General features: G+C 32.0%; 4 protein-coding genes across 4 annotated transcripts; 2 read left to right on the forward strand and 2 right to left on the reverse strand.

Annotated features, from left to right (window-relative positions):
• Positions 1–85: 85 nt before the first annotated feature.
• LOC111001478 (mitochondrial ribosome-associated GTPase 2) lies at positions 86–2,187 on the forward strand. Its single transcript, XM_022271394.2, has 6 exons — positions 86–387; positions 511–637; positions 893–1,020; positions 1,310–1,496; positions 1,688–1,774; positions 1,873–2,187. Exons 1-6 carry the CDS (start codon positions 124–126, stop codon positions 2,163–2,165), a joined length of 1,086 nt encoding a protein of 361 aa, XP_022127086.2. The 5' UTR covers positions 86–123; the 3' UTR covers positions 2,166–2,187.
• Positions 2,188–3,565: 1,378 nt separating this feature from the next.
• Positions 3,566–10,975, reverse strand: LOC111001499 (zinc finger and SCAN domain-containing protein 12). Its single transcript, XM_022271421.2, has 12 exons — positions 10,754–10,975; positions 10,548–10,673; positions 10,227–10,397; positions 9,830–9,907; positions 9,389–9,685; positions 8,715–8,815; positions 7,583–7,679; positions 6,699–6,814; positions 6,171–6,282; positions 5,598–5,699; positions 5,212–5,343; positions 3,566–4,493 (listed from the first exon to the last, which is right to left on the reverse strand). The coding sequence occupies exons 1-12, from the start codon at positions 10,856–10,858 to the stop codon at positions 4,404–4,406; spliced, it is 1,527 nt and encodes a 508-aa protein (XP_022127113.2). The 5' UTR covers positions 10,859–10,975; the 3' UTR covers positions 3,566–4,403.
• A 211-nt stretch (positions 10,976–11,186) lies between these two features.
• On the reverse strand, positions 11,187–13,206 carry LOC111001480 (RNA pseudouridylate synthase domain-containing protein 1). The gene is made up of 6 exons (XM_022271396.2): positions 12,825–13,206; positions 12,275–12,420; positions 12,104–12,195; positions 11,854–12,012; positions 11,564–11,681; positions 11,187–11,453 (listed from the first exon to the last, which is right to left on the reverse strand). Exons 1-6 carry the CDS (start codon positions 12,915–12,917, stop codon positions 11,255–11,257), a joined length of 807 nt encoding a protein of 268 aa, XP_022127088.2. The 5' UTR covers positions 12,918–13,206; the 3' UTR covers positions 11,187–11,254.
• Positions 13,207–13,573: 367 nt separating this feature from the next.
• Positions 13,574–17,422, forward strand: LOC111001487 (uncharacterized abhydrolase domain-containing protein DDB_G0269086). The gene is made up of 5 exons (XM_022271408.2): positions 13,574–13,901; positions 14,196–14,366; positions 14,538–14,715; positions 14,948–15,079; positions 15,437–17,422. Exons 1-5 carry the CDS (start codon positions 13,686–13,688, stop codon positions 17,365–17,367), a joined length of 2,628 nt encoding a protein of 875 aa, XP_022127100.2. The 5' UTR covers positions 13,574–13,685; the 3' UTR covers positions 17,368–17,422.
• Positions 17,423–17,751: the final 329 nt, after the last annotated feature.

Raw genomic sequence — 17,751 nt, forward strand, 5'->3', positions numbered from 1 at the left:
AGACGTATATCATTATTTAACAATGACACTTGTAATATGATAGTGACAGTCGACACTGACAATAATTTCTAAGTCAAAACAAACATAACCCCAAAAGGCCAAAAATGTATTTTACAATTGAAAATGAGTCTATCGTTTGTTTTTCGCCACTTAAAATTGTCAACGAAACAAATTCGCAATTACTGCGACTACCAACCCAAAGCTTTACGTAGTTTGAAGCCAAAGTCAACTCGGTCAACAGTGCAATTTTATGTAGATTCGTGTAGAGTACGAGCTGTAGCAGGTAAGGGTGGCGATGGCTGCATATCTTTCTTGTCTTCATGGTGCAAGGAACATGCTGGGCCTGATGGCGGAGATGGTGGGCATGGAGGACACATTATATTTCAGGTAGGAAGGAAATAACCATAGAACATTCATCATGTTCAGATTTAAACAAATACTTGTTGTATTATATAAATTCTTGTAGTATCTATTACATTAATCCCTGGGTAATAATGTTTGCATTTTCAGGCAACTCATTCAAAGAAAAGTTTAAATCATTGTTCTTCAGTCATAACAGCTAAAGATGGAGAGAAGGGGTACAATAAAGACTGCAGTGGCAAGAATGCCCAACATGTTATCATAAGTGTACCTCTAGGTAAGGATTATAAAATAAATAAAGAAATATTAAACATTCCAGGGCTAGTCTTGCTCTTCAAGAGAGCAAGCAATCTAACAGGGACCCAGTAAAAGAATTGTATGTAACTTTATTTTAACATAAAATTTCAAGTATTATTTATTTTGCATCACTAACTCATCTTAATGGTTTTTTATTCTAATGAAGTGACATTATAAGCCAATTTAAAATATAGTTAGTTTTATATGTTTAATTTTATGTAAAATTTCATTACAGGTACTCTAATAAGAGATAGCAATGGATCTGTGGTTTGTGACTTGGAACAAGAAGGAGCTATGTTTATTGCTGCCAGAGGTGGAGCTGGAGGCAGAGGAAATAAGTTCTTTTTGACAGATACAGAACAGGTAACTTACTTTTGCTTAAAATCCATTAAAATATATAAATGTTGCTATCTCTAGCTTATACATACTTTTTTTTAAATGCTGTTGATCTTTTATGTCGTCAGACCTTAGCAATAACTTTATGTTTTCAGTTATCAGATCGTCCACATAACAAATTTTGCCTGCAAAAAAATGCTAAAAAAAATCTAACAATTATTATTAAACATTTTGAATACTTCTGTTAACAATAGCTTAATGCTTTTAAAATACAAACAGTTAACAGTATTAACAAAAGATATACTTAAATTTACAGGCTCCAAATGTAGCTGAATATGGAGCCATTGGTGAGACTATCCAATATTTCCTTGAAGTAAGATCAATGGCCCATGTCGGCCTAATAGGCTTCCCAAATGCTGGAAAGAGTACTTTATTAAGAGCAGTGACAAGGGCAAGGCCCACTGTAGCACCATACCCCTTTACTACACTAAGACCACACATAGGTAAGAGGAAGATGCAGTATATCTTTAAGATAGACTAGATATAGGCAATGGCTACACAGTTAAAAACTTATTTGTGGATACCCATGCTTATATTATAGCAAAACACAGCGAAACAAATTCCTGTATAAAATTCCAACAAATAATATACAATCAAAATTTTGTATAAAATTTAATATTTATATATTTTACAGGGATGATACCATATGATGATTATGAACAAGTAGCAATTGCAGATTTACCAGGACTCATTCCCGGTTCACATAAAAACAAGGGATTAGGTATTTTATTATTTTATATCCAATGAGAATTTATTATTTGATATATTATATAATATGTCCAATGGGATAAATATAATTTGTCTATAATTGCTTTTCAGGTATACAATTCTTACAACACATTGAAAGGTGTAAAGGTCTAATTTTTCTCTTAGATGGAAGCAATGATCCACTTGAACAATATCAAGCATTGAACTACGAGCTTTCTCAATACAACGTCAGTTTGAACGAAAGACAACGGTGTGTTGTCATCAACAAAATAGACCTTCCTGAAGTTAAAAAATCTCTTCCCAAAATTAGAGAGAAATTAGATGTCATTGGAATTTCGGCGAAAACTGGGTTAAATTTACAAGAATTGTTAGGAATCGTTAGGAAAATGTACGATTCAGCATAAATAAATTGATGTGTCTAGCAAATGAGTGGTTTTATTGTGCACATTTACTAAAATTATTGAATAATGTATTTACATGGTGTATTTTATTAAAGCGCGAGAACTCTTGCTTCGACATTGTTTTTTATTGGCAACTTACTATTAAGTGATCACCCTTCTGCGCCTGACAGATGTCAAATTTTAAGATATAGTGTTGACAGTGGCATTTGCCTATCACTTAAAAATGTTTAATTAATAAAAATAGGTAAAAAAACTTTTTAAGTTAAACGGTTTTATGTTAAACATACATTGCAATGTTTAAGATAAATGTACTAAAAATAATAAAATAGATACAGTCGTGGGAATTATAAACATATGCATAGACTAGACTAAAATAAAACCGTGGGGAATTTCCATTGCAAGAAAATAGTAAGTAATTTCCTCACCGTCTGCGGGCAACTGCCTATTTTAACGACGAATTAAACGATTCTTCTATCGCACATTAAGTCGATTATTTGTAGACAATTGACGTGCCCCACGGTTTTATTTTAGTCTAGTCTATGCATATGTTTATAATTATCACGACTGTATCTATTTTATTATTTTTTGGTTTTTAGTACATTTATCTTAAACATTGCAATGTATGTTTAACATAAAACCGTTTAACTTAAAAAGTTTTTTACCTATTTTTATTTTTTAGATTTTATTTCGCATTCTGTTTAATTCATTTAGTGCTTCATTATTGCAAGGTTTCTTGCCCGTTATTTATAGTATATTGTATTCTGCTTGTTGAGCCCTTTCATTTGATACCCATATTGATGGGATTAATAAAACATAAATTATCCGCCATCTTGAATTTATAATGATAATGAATAAATATAATTGTATTGTCACCAAAATCCAAAGTGTATACAAAATTTCACATTAATCGGCTGACAGGAAGAGGGTGAAATTTGAATGACTAAATTTGACCCAAGAAAAATGAATAAAACAAACCGGGTGAGCTAAATAAAACCAATTAAAAACACAATATTAGGCGAACAACCATAGAACACAGAAAAACGATTTTTTCGTTTATTTATGCTCTCAAACAAACATCAGATTGTTACCAGGCCATAAAATTATTAAAAAAAAAACATCAGATTATTCTATTATCAAAGGACATTCAGAAACTTATGAAAATATAAAAAGGATATACAAGTGTGAAAATGACAAGAGAACTTAAGAAGGCGCCTGTATACACTATATAGGCGTGTAAATTAGATATTTGTTTCTAGTCAAACGTGAAACTTCATTGAGAAAGGATAGTAAGCGATTCCGTTGAATATTGTCTTATATGTTTAGAATAATAGTAAATATATTCTTTTTTTATACATTCGTGGATTTTTATACTGTAGTTATTTGTAATAAAACACATATTTCTGACCAATGTTTTATTTAAGATCTTAAAATATCACAAGTGTCTCACTCAGGAATAAAATATAAAAGGGTGCAAAGATAAACTATTTTAATACTGTATTAACCAAAACTGTAAAAATATAAAAATGATTTTCGATTATACAACGCAATTTATTTTATTGTTTGAGAAGTGTCAACTCTCAATACTGAGTTCGTAAGTTCGATTCACGGCAATGCAATGCATATGTTGCAGCTAATTAGTAAGCTGTTCAATTAACAGCCTAGCCCAACGGCCTGAAAGATATTCAGCCAGTTGATTAAACAGCTAGGCAAATGACTTGGATCGATGACGTTTCATTACTTGCCTAGCCTGTTGACTGTTAATACACTATCTGCCACTCTCAATCTCGAAACGAAACTCTTCAAAATGGCGTCAACAAACCTCAACTTTGATGGTGTTTTCCAAAGTTTCATGAAATGAAACAATTACAATGGAAGAGTGTAGTGACAATAATAATGAGAATTTGACTCGAGCAATTAATTTTAAATGAAATATTTTTATGTCATTTGTTATTTGTTCCAAATAATGTCTTTATAGTTCGAATGGCCTAGCAATAGCCAGCCAGTTTATTAAATATTATAACAAACGCTACGACTGAATATCTTTTAGGTCGTTAGTTAAACGGCTAAGCAGTTAATTGAACGGCTAATTGGCTTTCACAAATATAACATGTTGTAACAAACAAAATTAATTGAAAATACTGACATGTTGTAAAGGCGATCTGCATAAAAATAATACTAGTTTTGTAATCAAGAATAAAAATAACTTTATCACAACAGACTATAGCAGACGAAGGTAAAGTTCTAAGGTCCCGGCGGTTCCGAGGGTAGCGGGATCAATTCTTGCAACTGTAATTTTTTATCCTTCTTACTTTTCTTTGCTTGAATTTTCATCTAAAAAAAATGTTTATTAATGATTATGTTCCTGAATGGGGTCTTAGATTTAAATTCATATAAAAATAGGTGACATTTTCTGATCAAATCTAAATAGTGACAACTCGAAACCAGATTTAAGGACAAATATTTTTTTTTCACGATGCTAACCTATTTGATTATTATTACAAACACCTATTGCACATTTCAACGAAACAGATATTGTATTATTTCGCTGGAAACAGAACCTAACACTGTTGAATGCGACTTCATTAAAAAGTAAAATAATTATTATCTGTATTTAATTATATTATACTATCCACTTTACTTAGAATAAAACAGTGCGTGCGAACAAAGCACATAATATGTCGGAAGTGAAACTTTTTTATAAATTAATTATTAATTTATTAGGTAAAAACCCCAAAAGATGATCATGTACCAACCACTATATGATCACTCCATGTATTTGTATATCTATATTCAGAATATTTTTACTGTATATGTGCAAATGACAATATTAATAATTAAAAAATCTGCGTTTACTGCTAAAGTTCTAATATGTAACTACTAAACCAATAGCGTGTACTTTTTTTCAATCTCCCTTTCTCACTCTCTCAATCGCTCTCTCCCTTTTCTTCAACAAAAACGCTGCACACCTTCGTGACGTTTAGTAAAAATTTTACGCTCATGCCTAAGGAAGTTTAACTTCAAAAACGTAGGTACTTTCCCCAAAACCCACCTTGTAATGCACTTCCCGAATGTGCCGGTACAACGACGAGTACCACCCAAAGGCCGCGTCGCAGTCAGCGCACTGATATGGCGTCTCACTCGTGTGCATCGCCACTATGTGGTATTTTAATTTCGCTGCATTCTGTATTCATTAATTTATTTATTTATTAATTACAGACATGGCTAAACTCACAATAAAATAGACTATAATATATACAATACAAAATTAATTAAAATAACATAAAACACAGTATATTCTAACCCCTAATACTCTCCAAGTATACCCTCAAATCAGAGTACACTACCGCCATACGTAATTAATATTACATTTAAAACATTTATTATCTAGTATATTTTGTGAATTCTACTGTATAATAAATATATAGATAAGAATACCTGATATGATTTCCCACAAACATGGCACAAGTTGTCTCTCCTCTCTTTATTCCTGTGCACGTTCTGAAGGTGTACGTATAGCGACGTGTGGCATTTAAACGGCTGAATCGATTTTGATAAGGTTAATATAAAATTTCATTCAGTTAATGTAATCTTTGTTAAGATTTAGAATAAAAAGGAAACTAGCTTATGCTCGCAACTTTCTTCGCGTGGATTTCGATTAAATGTTATATTTAAATAAATATATAATCACACACATTAGCAGCCGTTTAAGTATTACGGAAGAAGATTTACTGCAATATTACCCCCCCCCCCTTCTATCAGTTAAAATAAGCAAAGCTCTCAAAATTGTACTTTTATACATAAACGTATATTTTTTGTAGGAATTCTCATATGTAGGTAAAATGTGTGCCCGTTTGCCCCCTGCTCTATAAAAAAAAACACAAAATAAAAGAGCCTCCCCCCCTTTTTTTATAATGCTTACTACTGTCGACCAGGGAATATTACATTATGTTCAGTTTGTGATTTATTTCCAAGTTTATAAAAAAAACCATACGAAGCACCCAAACTTACTTTATTACACAACTGACAGCGGAATTTAATCTTGTTTAGATGCTCCCAATCGACATGATCACGCAAGCGTGTCTTGCTCACAAACTTTTTGCCGCAATCGTCGCATGTAAAACTAAAAAAAAAACAAAAAAACATTTCGTGTATATAAAATCCTCACAATATTTGTTACCATACTCCGAAATGGCTCAACCGATTCTTATGAATTTCTTTATGCATATTCAGTAAGTCTGAAAATGGGGCTATATCTTTCAAACCCCTAAGTGAGGGGTGTCCAAACAAAAAAAAAAAATATTTTTTAGATTTTTTTTATGATACAGCATACAAAAATACATACAACTCTTAAATTTCAATTCGCTACAATTAACACCTATTTTTAATTGTTACTTGAAACTTACAACATAAACTCTGAGTTTTATATAGAGGGGTATCATAGCAAAATGTTCCATGTTGGTTAAACAGCCTACCTAAGTAACATCACATTAACGAGAAACAAAGTTCGCAGGGAAAAACGTAAATTTTTATACTCACGTAAATTCACTTTCCGAAACATGTCGTCTTGACACCCGTATATGCTGTCTGTACGTCGCCACAGACGCAAAAGACTTGTCACATTTCACACAATACAATTCACCACTTTCACGCGCCTATGGATATAAAGCGACCAATACATATATATATAAGTATATACTTGCGACTCTCATTCCTGAGGTCGTGGGTTCGATCCCTGGCTGTGCCCCAATGGACTTTATGTCTATGTGTGCCTTTACGAAGAAAAACATCGTTAGGCAGGCTTGGCTTAGGAAGCGTCCAAGTATGACGTAACGAATTTGGGGGGAGGGGGTTTGGGGTAAAACGTTACGATGCGGGGCGGGGATTGAATTTTGCTTAATTGTATTCAACTTTCATAATAAATGGCAACTTTTAGGTTTAATGAGTCTCTGGGTTGTAACGAAACTATTTACTATTAAGTACAGAAAAATGTTACGGCGCGTTACATGCCCCCCCCCCCCCCCCCCAAAATGTCGACATGTGTCAGGCATAGGAGGATGATCACCTACTGCCTAATAGATTGACGAATCATGAATCAAATACAGAAATATGAGGCCCAGGCCTAAAAAGGTTGCGCCAGAACTAGGTGGACTGACGACAGCGTCAAGTCTTTTAAAGTACTCTTGCATCTCTTTCTATCAAATTGTGTTTACGCTGTGATGAAAAGAGACAGCATTACCATATCACACATGTAAAAGTGTTCATTGCGTACAACGAAAAAAAATATTCTCAACACAGGAAGGGGAAAGAGGAAAGGAATCACACACTAAATACGTCTAGTTAAAACGACACTAAGGGATGGATTTTGAAATAGTGTACCTATTCACTTTACGCTATCTTACGAATCGCGTATAAAATCTTACCTTATGACTTCGCATATGTCTTCCCAGGTTCGACTTCCATTGATAAACTTTTCCGCATTTCGGACACGGGTGACGATTCTGTCCTTTATGTAATACACTGCAAACATTATTAGAACCTATATACTAATCAAACGCATATATATATATATATATATATATATGAATGTATGTATATATACTGAAAATCATCGTTCATAGCATCATGCATGGGACATGGGATATATTCATTGTTTGAGATGGTGGTCCATCCCGGTACTGGACCCGATCGCCGAGCTGTTACTAAAAGCGAATGGCCTGGTTTGTGAAGGATACTTGCTGTGTCAGGTATCTCACAAACTAATAAGGGCGTGGACGCAACCGTCACATCGATTGGAAGTGGATAAGGCTCTTCATCCAGCCAAAGGCGGTTGGTGGCGCCTTGGGGTTTTAGTGGAGTTTAATCGCGACTTTCACAAAACCCTTCCGCACCAAAAAATGGGAATTTTAAAGGCAATTGTGTGCCTTCAACCAAATTGTTTCACTAGTAATCGAATGCGTTACCTCCTTGGTGGGCATTCTCGTTAACAATACACTTTGTTTTATTCAATAATCTTAATAGATGATAAAACCAAAAAGAGAGACAACAAAAAAATCTGGTTCAGTTCATAATTTTTTTTAATAAAATTTAATACCGCCACCTATGGTCACGTTGCCAAAAGGTTCGACAGTGCGTTGCCGGCCTTTTATCAAATTGTAAGTTATTTTCTTGAATATAGTCGAATTGGTTTCAAATACATCAGTGGTTAGATTTAACTGACAAACTAACTACTAACTGACTTAAGAAAATCTCAGTTGTGGAACGACGGACGTTGAGACGAAATAACATAACTGTAGCGATATAGAACAAATAGGAAGTTTGTTCTAAATATATTTAGTACTACTAACTAGGCTTGAGAAAACCCATCATTTATTTTTTGAGGATAAATATTTTTAGTTTTGGTTAGCGAACTCAGTTTCCGAATATAGACTCATACATCACTCAAAAATCGCTCACTGTGCGTATATATTGTATGATTTTCAAGAGAAACAGAGAAAGTTGTTACATATTTCAACACAGACTACAATCTTATATAATATTAAAGAAAATACTTACTTTAGATGATAGCGATATGTCTTTCTTGAACTGAACACTTTCCCACATTCAACACATTGAGGCCTCTCGGGTAATTGTTCTCTATTTCTGACATTCACTTTCTGAAAATAAGTTTCACCATCAATCATCTAAATACATATCACTAATTTATTATATAATTTAAGGTATACAAATCTAAAACTTCTTGCTTAACATGATAAAGTATTTTGACCACAAACATACAACTGTCAAGCACAAAAACCGAAAGATTTAGAAAAATATAAATCTCAGGCCTCGCCCAATAAGTTTTCAGATTGTGTTTCAAATTTCAAAAAAAAGCAAAATCAGTCTTACTGCATCATTTAAACTAAAATAAACATCAATCATTTTTTATCACATCATAATCACTATTTGGTAAAAGAGCTGAACATGAGTGAAAAGGGTGAAGTACAAATGATTTACTTCTAATTTATAATAAATAAAATATAACATATAAAAATGTTTCATTAGCTGATTTGATTGCATATGAATGCATCATTCATAATTAGGTAATGAAATTTATTTAGACACAATTTAATGAAACAATATTCACCACCTTTCATGTATACACTTTGAAATTTGTGGAACTCCCTTGTCTTTGAGACAATCAACTTAAAACCATAGATAATAGATGACTGAACAGTATAACTCCTTACCGAAACATCATTCCGTACATCTGCTACATCATCTTCTAATTCAACCTGTGTTTCATTCTCTTCTGTCCTTGATTGGTCTTTTTCCTTAGTTTCATTCTCCAAATTTATTTCATTTATATCTAAATTTTCCTTTATAACATTTTGTTCTAAGTTATGTTCAATATTTTGATCTACTTTTACATCTTCAATCTGAAAATCAGTCTCATCATTGTCAAAGTCATGGTCACTCTCCGATGTTTCTTTTTTTAATTTAGTTTTTCTTTTTAATTTTAGTTTCTTTTTCTGCTTTTTCTTAGTCTGTAAAAAATATCTATTTTAAAAGTATTTTACATTTTATACAAGAAATAGTTTGGTATTATGAATAAAATACATTACACACAATGTATTTTCGAAAGATTTTCACATCATTCATTCTCATAAATTATTATTTAAAATACATACTTTGCCTTTCAGATTTTGTTTATTCACTGCCTTATCAGCTTTCTTTATAATGACTTGAGGTTCACAAGGTAGCACATCCTAGAAATATCAGGCAATTATATTACATTGAACATTCATCTAAGTACCAGAACAGAATATTGTAAATTATATCATTAAATATTGGCACTTTTCTTTTAAAATGAAAATTTTCCAGCAAGATACAAACCAAGCATCTTCCATACAGGAATTTTAGGAAATAACTTTAACTAAATAATAGATATAGTCTGTCTGTCAGTAACCTCTTTTATACCCTATTTTTGAAAAATAAATCTAATTTGTTATAACACTTCATTTTCAGAGTTTTATTCTTCCAAGAACAATACATCTATTCTATTTTTGATGCAGCATAAATACTCACTTTTTCTAAATTATCTCCCCAAGTTAACTGGTTAACAAATGTCTCTGGTTCACAATGAACTTCCTCTGTTTCCTCCTTTATCTCCACATCTACTTTCACTTCTGGAAAGCTAATAGTGACTGCTGACTGACATTGAAGGTGTGATGGTTTTGATAATGATTGTTGTGAATTCTGAAATTTTTATTGTGAAGATAATATTTCTTGGATAAATAATATTAATACCTTTACCTATTTTACTCAATATGTGTATAATGTAAATCATTGACAATGTCTTTACAACAATTCAACAATCCAACCCAATAATACTATCGGAAAACATACCTGCTGCACGCACATTAATAGCTCAAGGTAACAGCACTTGACTTGCTGCTGGAAACACTGGAATCGACGGAGCAGCGCTGTACATTCCCAACAAACCTTTGAAAGCTGCGGTAGCACTTCTGGAGCCTAAAATTATTCATTAAAAAAATAAAAAAGTATTTTTTCAAGACTTGGGTAAATTTAGTTAATTATATAAACTAACTTACGGCAATTTCATCAACAATTTGTTTGTAAAAATAGTAAACAGACGTTCCACTAATGTAAGTTAATTTTCTTCCTGAACACAGGCAGCCGGGACACAACTCTTCCATTTTATTTCAAACGAGGGCTAATGTTTTATTCTTTAATTCTTCTGTTATTCTGACTTTATTTTAAGTTATTAAGTAAACAACAACAAAATAAACGGCGTCCTTACGCATAAGGGTTTGTTTCTATTATTTAAATCAAAGTTGTCAATTGTCAACACTGTCAAATTTTATTAAATGCTGTGCTACTAACACAACACTAGTATAAAACCGGCAAGAATATATAATTATTAAACTTTAAAATTGGTTGACTGCAATTTTATGCATATTACAAAAGTCCTGGAAATGAAAAACCTATTGAAATAAATGATTCAATGAAACGAACCTTTTTTTGAATACGTATATTACATAAATATTTGGTAATGTAGTTTCAGATATAAAGAAGACAATGTAATACAGTTTTTAAACGCTATAATCTTTATATTTCACACCAACTATATATTCCCTGTCAAGATCATCACATGCCGCCAACAGCTCCTCTTTACTCCTGTATTTATACATGACTCGGTGGGACTTCCACTTACTAGAAAATTGAGAATCGCTGAAGAAAGGCTCAGCCGTTTGAATATCTAACGGTTTACGTGGTAGCGGTAATACTAGCCTAAAACAATAAAGATTAATATTAATTTTAATCAGCGGATATGTTAAGATGAAGTTAGTGTAATACCAGAATAAAATATATGAATATATATTAATTAATAAATTAGTCACCTAATAGCATGCAAAAACATTCGATGTGGAGCAGTGTCAGTACGGTCACTGTAGGTGTAGTCTCCAAGAATGGTATGAGAGGCCGAATGGCAATGGATGCGTAATTGATGACGGCGACCTAAGACAGTAATAACATCATTATTCTTATGATATAACATTAAATCATTCAATCATATTATGTCAATTTGGTTTGTAGTGTGTTAGTTTCAATATTGTTCTGAATAGGTATTGTAGGTAGGTTTTTAAGATACAAGGATTAATTAAATTGTAAATCATCATCAGGGGATTACCCGTGATTGGCTTTAAAAGTACTACAGCTACAGGTTGTCCACAATAATATCCAGTTTCAAGTAATAACATCCGCGTGTGAGCTGGTCGGGCATCACCAGCGATACTTGTCTTGGATACCACTGACATACGATGCCCGTGATCCGGTGTTTGATCTACGCCTGAAAAGGATAAATATGATTATTTTATAAATCAAAACACTATATTGTTGTGTTCCAACTACATAATAAATTATGAGCGATATACACATACCAACAGCGTATCGTATTTCAGCAACTTGAAATTCTGGGTGGCCTCTCACAATAGCCAAGTAATACTTCTTCGTCAAACGTTTTTCAAAGAGTCTTAAAAAAAGTAAACATATGCTTAAAATAATTATTAAGCCTGTAAAAATTCGATTGACCTTAAGAAAATCGTTATTACTTTCCAGCTAAACCAGCGGTGGTTTTGTTCTTAGCAATACAGAGGACGCCACTGGTTGAATAGTCAAGTCGTTGTATAAAATACAGCGGGTTTGAAGAAGTTGATAGATGGGAGTCGTGGGATGCAATGTGACAGGTCACGGTGTTCTAATAAAAAAATAAATTATAGATTAATATATGTAATAACTTGATAAAAAAATATAACTGCTTCTAACATCGGATACGACTTAGAAACAGTTTACACTTTTGTATTGTCTTTTATTAACATAACTTTTACACATTAAAAAAAAACACTTTTTTACGGATTATAGTTATGTATTATTGTTTACACTTTTTATAAGTTAGACTTTGATATCTTTTAAATGATTTTAAAATATTCTCAAACTTGTTTAACACAATAGGAAACATAAAAAAAACGGAAATCAGCTGTAACCAACTTTACCGATTTTTCTACAGATAGTTTGGCTCGCCACTACAATAAAACATAACCTACATTTTGGTACGATTTATTATATTAATGCGATCTATAAAAATAACTATGTCAAACATACCTTTTCATTTTCGTCATCCGAATTTATGTACATATCGTATGGTTTGTTCACTACTAAAAAGTCTTCACATTCGTATAATTTTTCGACGGCCATTTTGTAAATAGATATTAAGGAGCGCGAAAATTAAATTGTTTATCGTTCAGAAATATCGAGCTTGGGAGCTGTAAGAGATTCTTACAAACGCTGGTCTCTTAAACTTGATATTATCGCCTATTTGTATGCTATGGGTAGGTATGATATGATAAACAATATTCGGAAACAAATTATGTAAAAAAGTATGAAACGCCGCTTGAATACCTCTGTCCAAGTAATTATTTAAAATTTCTTCTAACTGCGGCATTTCACTCATTCTAAATTTTACATTATTTTTGTATAATTTGTATTCATTTTCAAAAAGTCATCTATCAAATCATCCAAAAAGTATACATTAGAAAGACACAATCCATGGAAATAAATATTTTTTTTTAATAAAATACGTTGAATTAAATACTTCTTTCATAATACGTATCCAGTTTCTCGTTGAATTGATTGACGCAATAGTATTCTCTGTATATTAAAAAAATCAATTCAGCACAGCTGCGGTCTCCCAAGTCGGTTTTCTATCTACACTCTCTAAATAATTAAATATTTTGTATTTTACGATACATTTTTAGGGTGTATTTTGAATTTTCTGAACGATTGCTTGATCGGTTATGGTCTTGACAGCTAGATGCAAGATTTCTTACAACTAATTTCTTGACGTGACAGATCGAATCTCCCGAGATCGATAGTCGATACTCGGTCATCGTCAATTCGAGGGAAAATATAAACAAATAATAAATCTTTATCATTTCATTGTAGATTTAAATCACGAAAATTAAAATGAAGCGTGTAAAAAAACATAGAATAAAACGGGAAATCCCAGAATCGTCCCAAATAAGACACGAAGAGCACGATTTAGCGTATTACATACATGATAGAGTCGAGCTGATGCATCAGGTTTTTTCTGTTTTGAAACACAAAGAGTTACGAGCAATGGCACCGGAGTGTATCCGACATATATCCCTTGATGATTTACAGGAGCTGTGTACTGAAGAGGTAGGTTATATCAATTAGGGATCTGAAAAAAATCTTAAGTAGGCCGTGTTGGTGAAGATCATTTTTATAAACATTTACTTTTACATATATTGAAGGTTAGGTAAACATTGGTTTATACTCATCGTAATATATTCGTATTAATCAAAGTTGTTGATTTGTTTAGAACAAATGGAGTTACATTTTTTGCTTGTAGTTTATGCTTATTGGACATTGGGCTAAAATTGTGATATCTTGGTTTATACTGAATTAATGAATCAATCAAATATTATACAATATTATTTTTTAATGTTACAGCTTCTTGGTATAAGTTCAAAACGTCTTTGTGCCATCTTAGATGGAGCCGATCCTCCTTCCAACACAGAATCTTCCAGTTCATCTCCAGAGAGGTTTGAGACCATATCTCTGGACAGCATCTCCTCAGATGAAGAAATATTAAGTCAAGGTAGCTCTAAGAGAAATAAAAAAGTAAGTATGCGTTAAGCATTTTTTAATTGTACTTCACTATTTGTAGAATGCAAATAAAAAATTAAAAAACTTAAGATTTTTTAAAGTACTTATTATAATGTATGGTAAAAAAATATTAGAATTTGTAGATTCTATTATTGGCAACACTGTTAAAGAATTGTAAAATTCCAGCATAAACATCACCGCCACTCAAAGTCAAAGCATAAAGATAAGCATAAAGAGTCGGAGAAACCTGATGAAGATGACAATAATAAAGCATCTAGAGCTGGTCTCACTGTTTTGGAGCTGTTAGAGTTGCAGGCCCGAGCCAGGGCCATACGGGCACAGCTACAACAACATCAAGCATTGGGTAATAAAATTCTGTACAAATGTTGTTTTCAGACTGACACAAATTTTATCCAAAAGAGACCTTAAGCACAGTAGGGATTAAAGGGCAGATTTGATTTGTGAGAAAACACTGTAAGCAAAGGTTTATAGTAACCAATAAAGTAACTATTTTATACTTATTTATACAATACCAATTCTCATGCAGTGTATGTATATACTATAAATAACTTCTTTTTTATGTATATTATATTCAGTATCTACAGAGCAAACAGAAAATCAAGCTTCATCATCGGGTGATGACGATGAGGTGGTGATTAAAGAAGAAGCTCCTGAGGTTGTAGAGATCAGCAGTGAAGATGAAAAGCCAAGTGTACAGGAGTTACAAAGTATGTACATAGATTTGACAAAAAATTAATAAAACCAATGTAATGTACAAAAAAAATTTTTTTAACATTATTCAAAACCATTTTTTATCAAACAAAGCTTTTTAAAAAAACCCTAAATGATTTAGACATGTTTTTCAGAAATGAACTTTAATAACTAATACAATAATAATGCAAACTTGTCACTGCTTTAACTCAATAAAGTAATGAGAAATATATATAGTTATTCAGCAATATGATGTTTTAAATGTATGTTTGATATAACTTTATTTCCACTATCAGAATTAATTATAAATGATCATTCTTATAACTAAGTATTGAGCATGTATTTTCTTTAATTATAGAATTTATAATTTTCAGGAATAGTAGAAAGTACTAAACCCAAGGAAACAAGAAACCCCTGTTCCCCTGTTGAAGAAAATACCAATACTGTGACAAAAAGAATTAATGATCTTATTATAACTGTACCTCAAACAAAAGCATCACGAAAGATAAAACTTAACAGACCTAAAACTAATAAAAAGGATGAAATAGTCCCAAAAGAAAAAGTTATAGACCCACCAAAAACAGTCCCTGTACCAATTGGCAAAGATATAGTAAAGGACAAAAAGAAAAAGAAACAAAAGAAAAAAGATAAACAGAAGGATGGTAGTGATCATGACGAAATTACTTTACAACTATCAGACTCCGAAAAGATGGATCTTTTAGAAGACTTTGATAGAAACAGACCTTCAAGTGAAGATTCAGACAGTAGTTCGGAAACAAGTCAATCAAGTTCAATGTGTAATGACAAATGTTCTAAAAAGGAAAATAAAACGTCTAACTCTAGTGATCTTAACCATCATAGAAGTAAAACTATTGAAAATGATGCTACCATTCCTCATCAAAGTAGAATAATGGATGAAGCAAAAGAAATACCTGAAACGGATAAGAGATCTGAAAATGAAAGCAAAAATATGAAGGCTAACAAATCTGAAACAGACGTTACGGCATCATGTGACGGTAAAGCGGTTGTAGGAAGCGAAATTAGTTCTGTCAATCAAGAAAATGAAACCGTTGCAAACGTAAGCAGTAATGAAAATATTGAAAAAGTTGCAACTGAAATCGAGACAGAAACTTTAGATAAAATGGATACAGAGGAATCAACAATAACTACACATACCAATGACATTGTAGCATCTATAAGTGAGGATAAAAATAGTATTATTCAAGATAAAGAATGTAAAATATCGAACGGTATATCAAAAACATTGGAACAAGAAGAGACAAATAGTGCTGAAGATGGGGAAATAGTAAACAAGAATTTATCCGATGGCGAACTATCCGAGCACAGCATACCAGAACAAAGTATCGAAACTGAAGTAGTTTGCATTTCTGATGAGGAGAATAAGACTAAAAAGAAAAAGAAGAAAGATAAGAAATCTAAAAAAAGTAAGAAGTCGGATTTTCGCGAAAGCGCTGACCAAAACTTTTATAAAATACAGACAACTGACAGTGCAGAGGCTAAAAGTACAGTCGTTAAAATAGATTTGGATGAAGATAAAACAAATTTGAGTCCAATTAAAAAGATTGACAGTAACAATTTAGCCACCGATGATAAATCAAACATAAAGGAGATATTAGATACAGATGAATCTATAGATGATGTTTTTGAATACTTAGAACTATCTGACGATTCTTCTTGTTTTGAAGTGGAAGGAATTTCTATTTTATCAAAAGAACCAACTGCAAAAGAAATTGCTGCTCTCTCAGCTAAGATAGATGATATAAAAAGAGAAGATGTCATCACTGAAGAGGAGATACGAGAATTCGAGAGATTAGAACACGATAGAAATGAATTTGAAGAAGTTGAAAATATTTCGTGGAAGGACAGATATTTAGAGAGTAAAAAAGTTAAGTCTGTTCTGTCCACAGCCAATATTCTTAATGCAATGAGAAAAAAGAATAAAAAATTAAAGAAACACATTGAAGATACGAAAAAAGATCAAGTAGAAGTAATCATCGAAACTCCTTTGTTAGCTAGAAATGATCAATTAATAGAAGGGTCTATTCAGCACTACAACACATTACAAGGATCTACGAAATTTGTTGACCCTGTTAGGGAAGAAGAGGTTGTCACTGAAAAAGTTTCTAAAGAAATGGAGAAAGACGCTAAGCAATTATTAAAAATGTATAAAAAATTATTAAAATACAACAATATGAATAAAAAGAAAGATCCAAATAAAAAGAGAAAGAAAAAACAAAAGAAAAACAAAGAGAAGCATAAAGATAGTGATAAGAGTATAAGTTGAATTAACGGAACAAATTAACATGCTTTATTTTATATTTATGCATATTAAATTTATTACTGCATTTCTTTTTTTATTTCAATTAGTGCTCAAGGTAATAAAATCTGATCTAATAAAATTGATGTATTATCAAATATGCCCGCTAAGCACGGGTCAAAATGATAGCTTTAGTACATTTAGTTTGTAATCAGGGCTCTAGGCGTTCGTTTAAAGTTTAATAAATCCATCCTAAATTTAATTTCAAAGGTAAAACTTGGAATAAAGTGATATCCTTGTTTTTAAAGGACTCGTCACCTGATAATGCTTCCAACACACAACTTAGATGGTCTTAAGAAAGGTAAATTTAAATCATTTGCAGTTTTTATTTACCGCCTTCCTTCCAAGTAT

This window comes from Pieris rapae, chromosome 22 (assembly GCF_905147795.1).
Source record: "Pieris rapae chromosome 22, ilPieRapa1.1, whole genome shotgun sequence".
Lineage (NCBI taxonomy): Eukaryota > Metazoa > Arthropoda > Insecta > Lepidoptera > Pieridae > Pieris > Pieris rapae.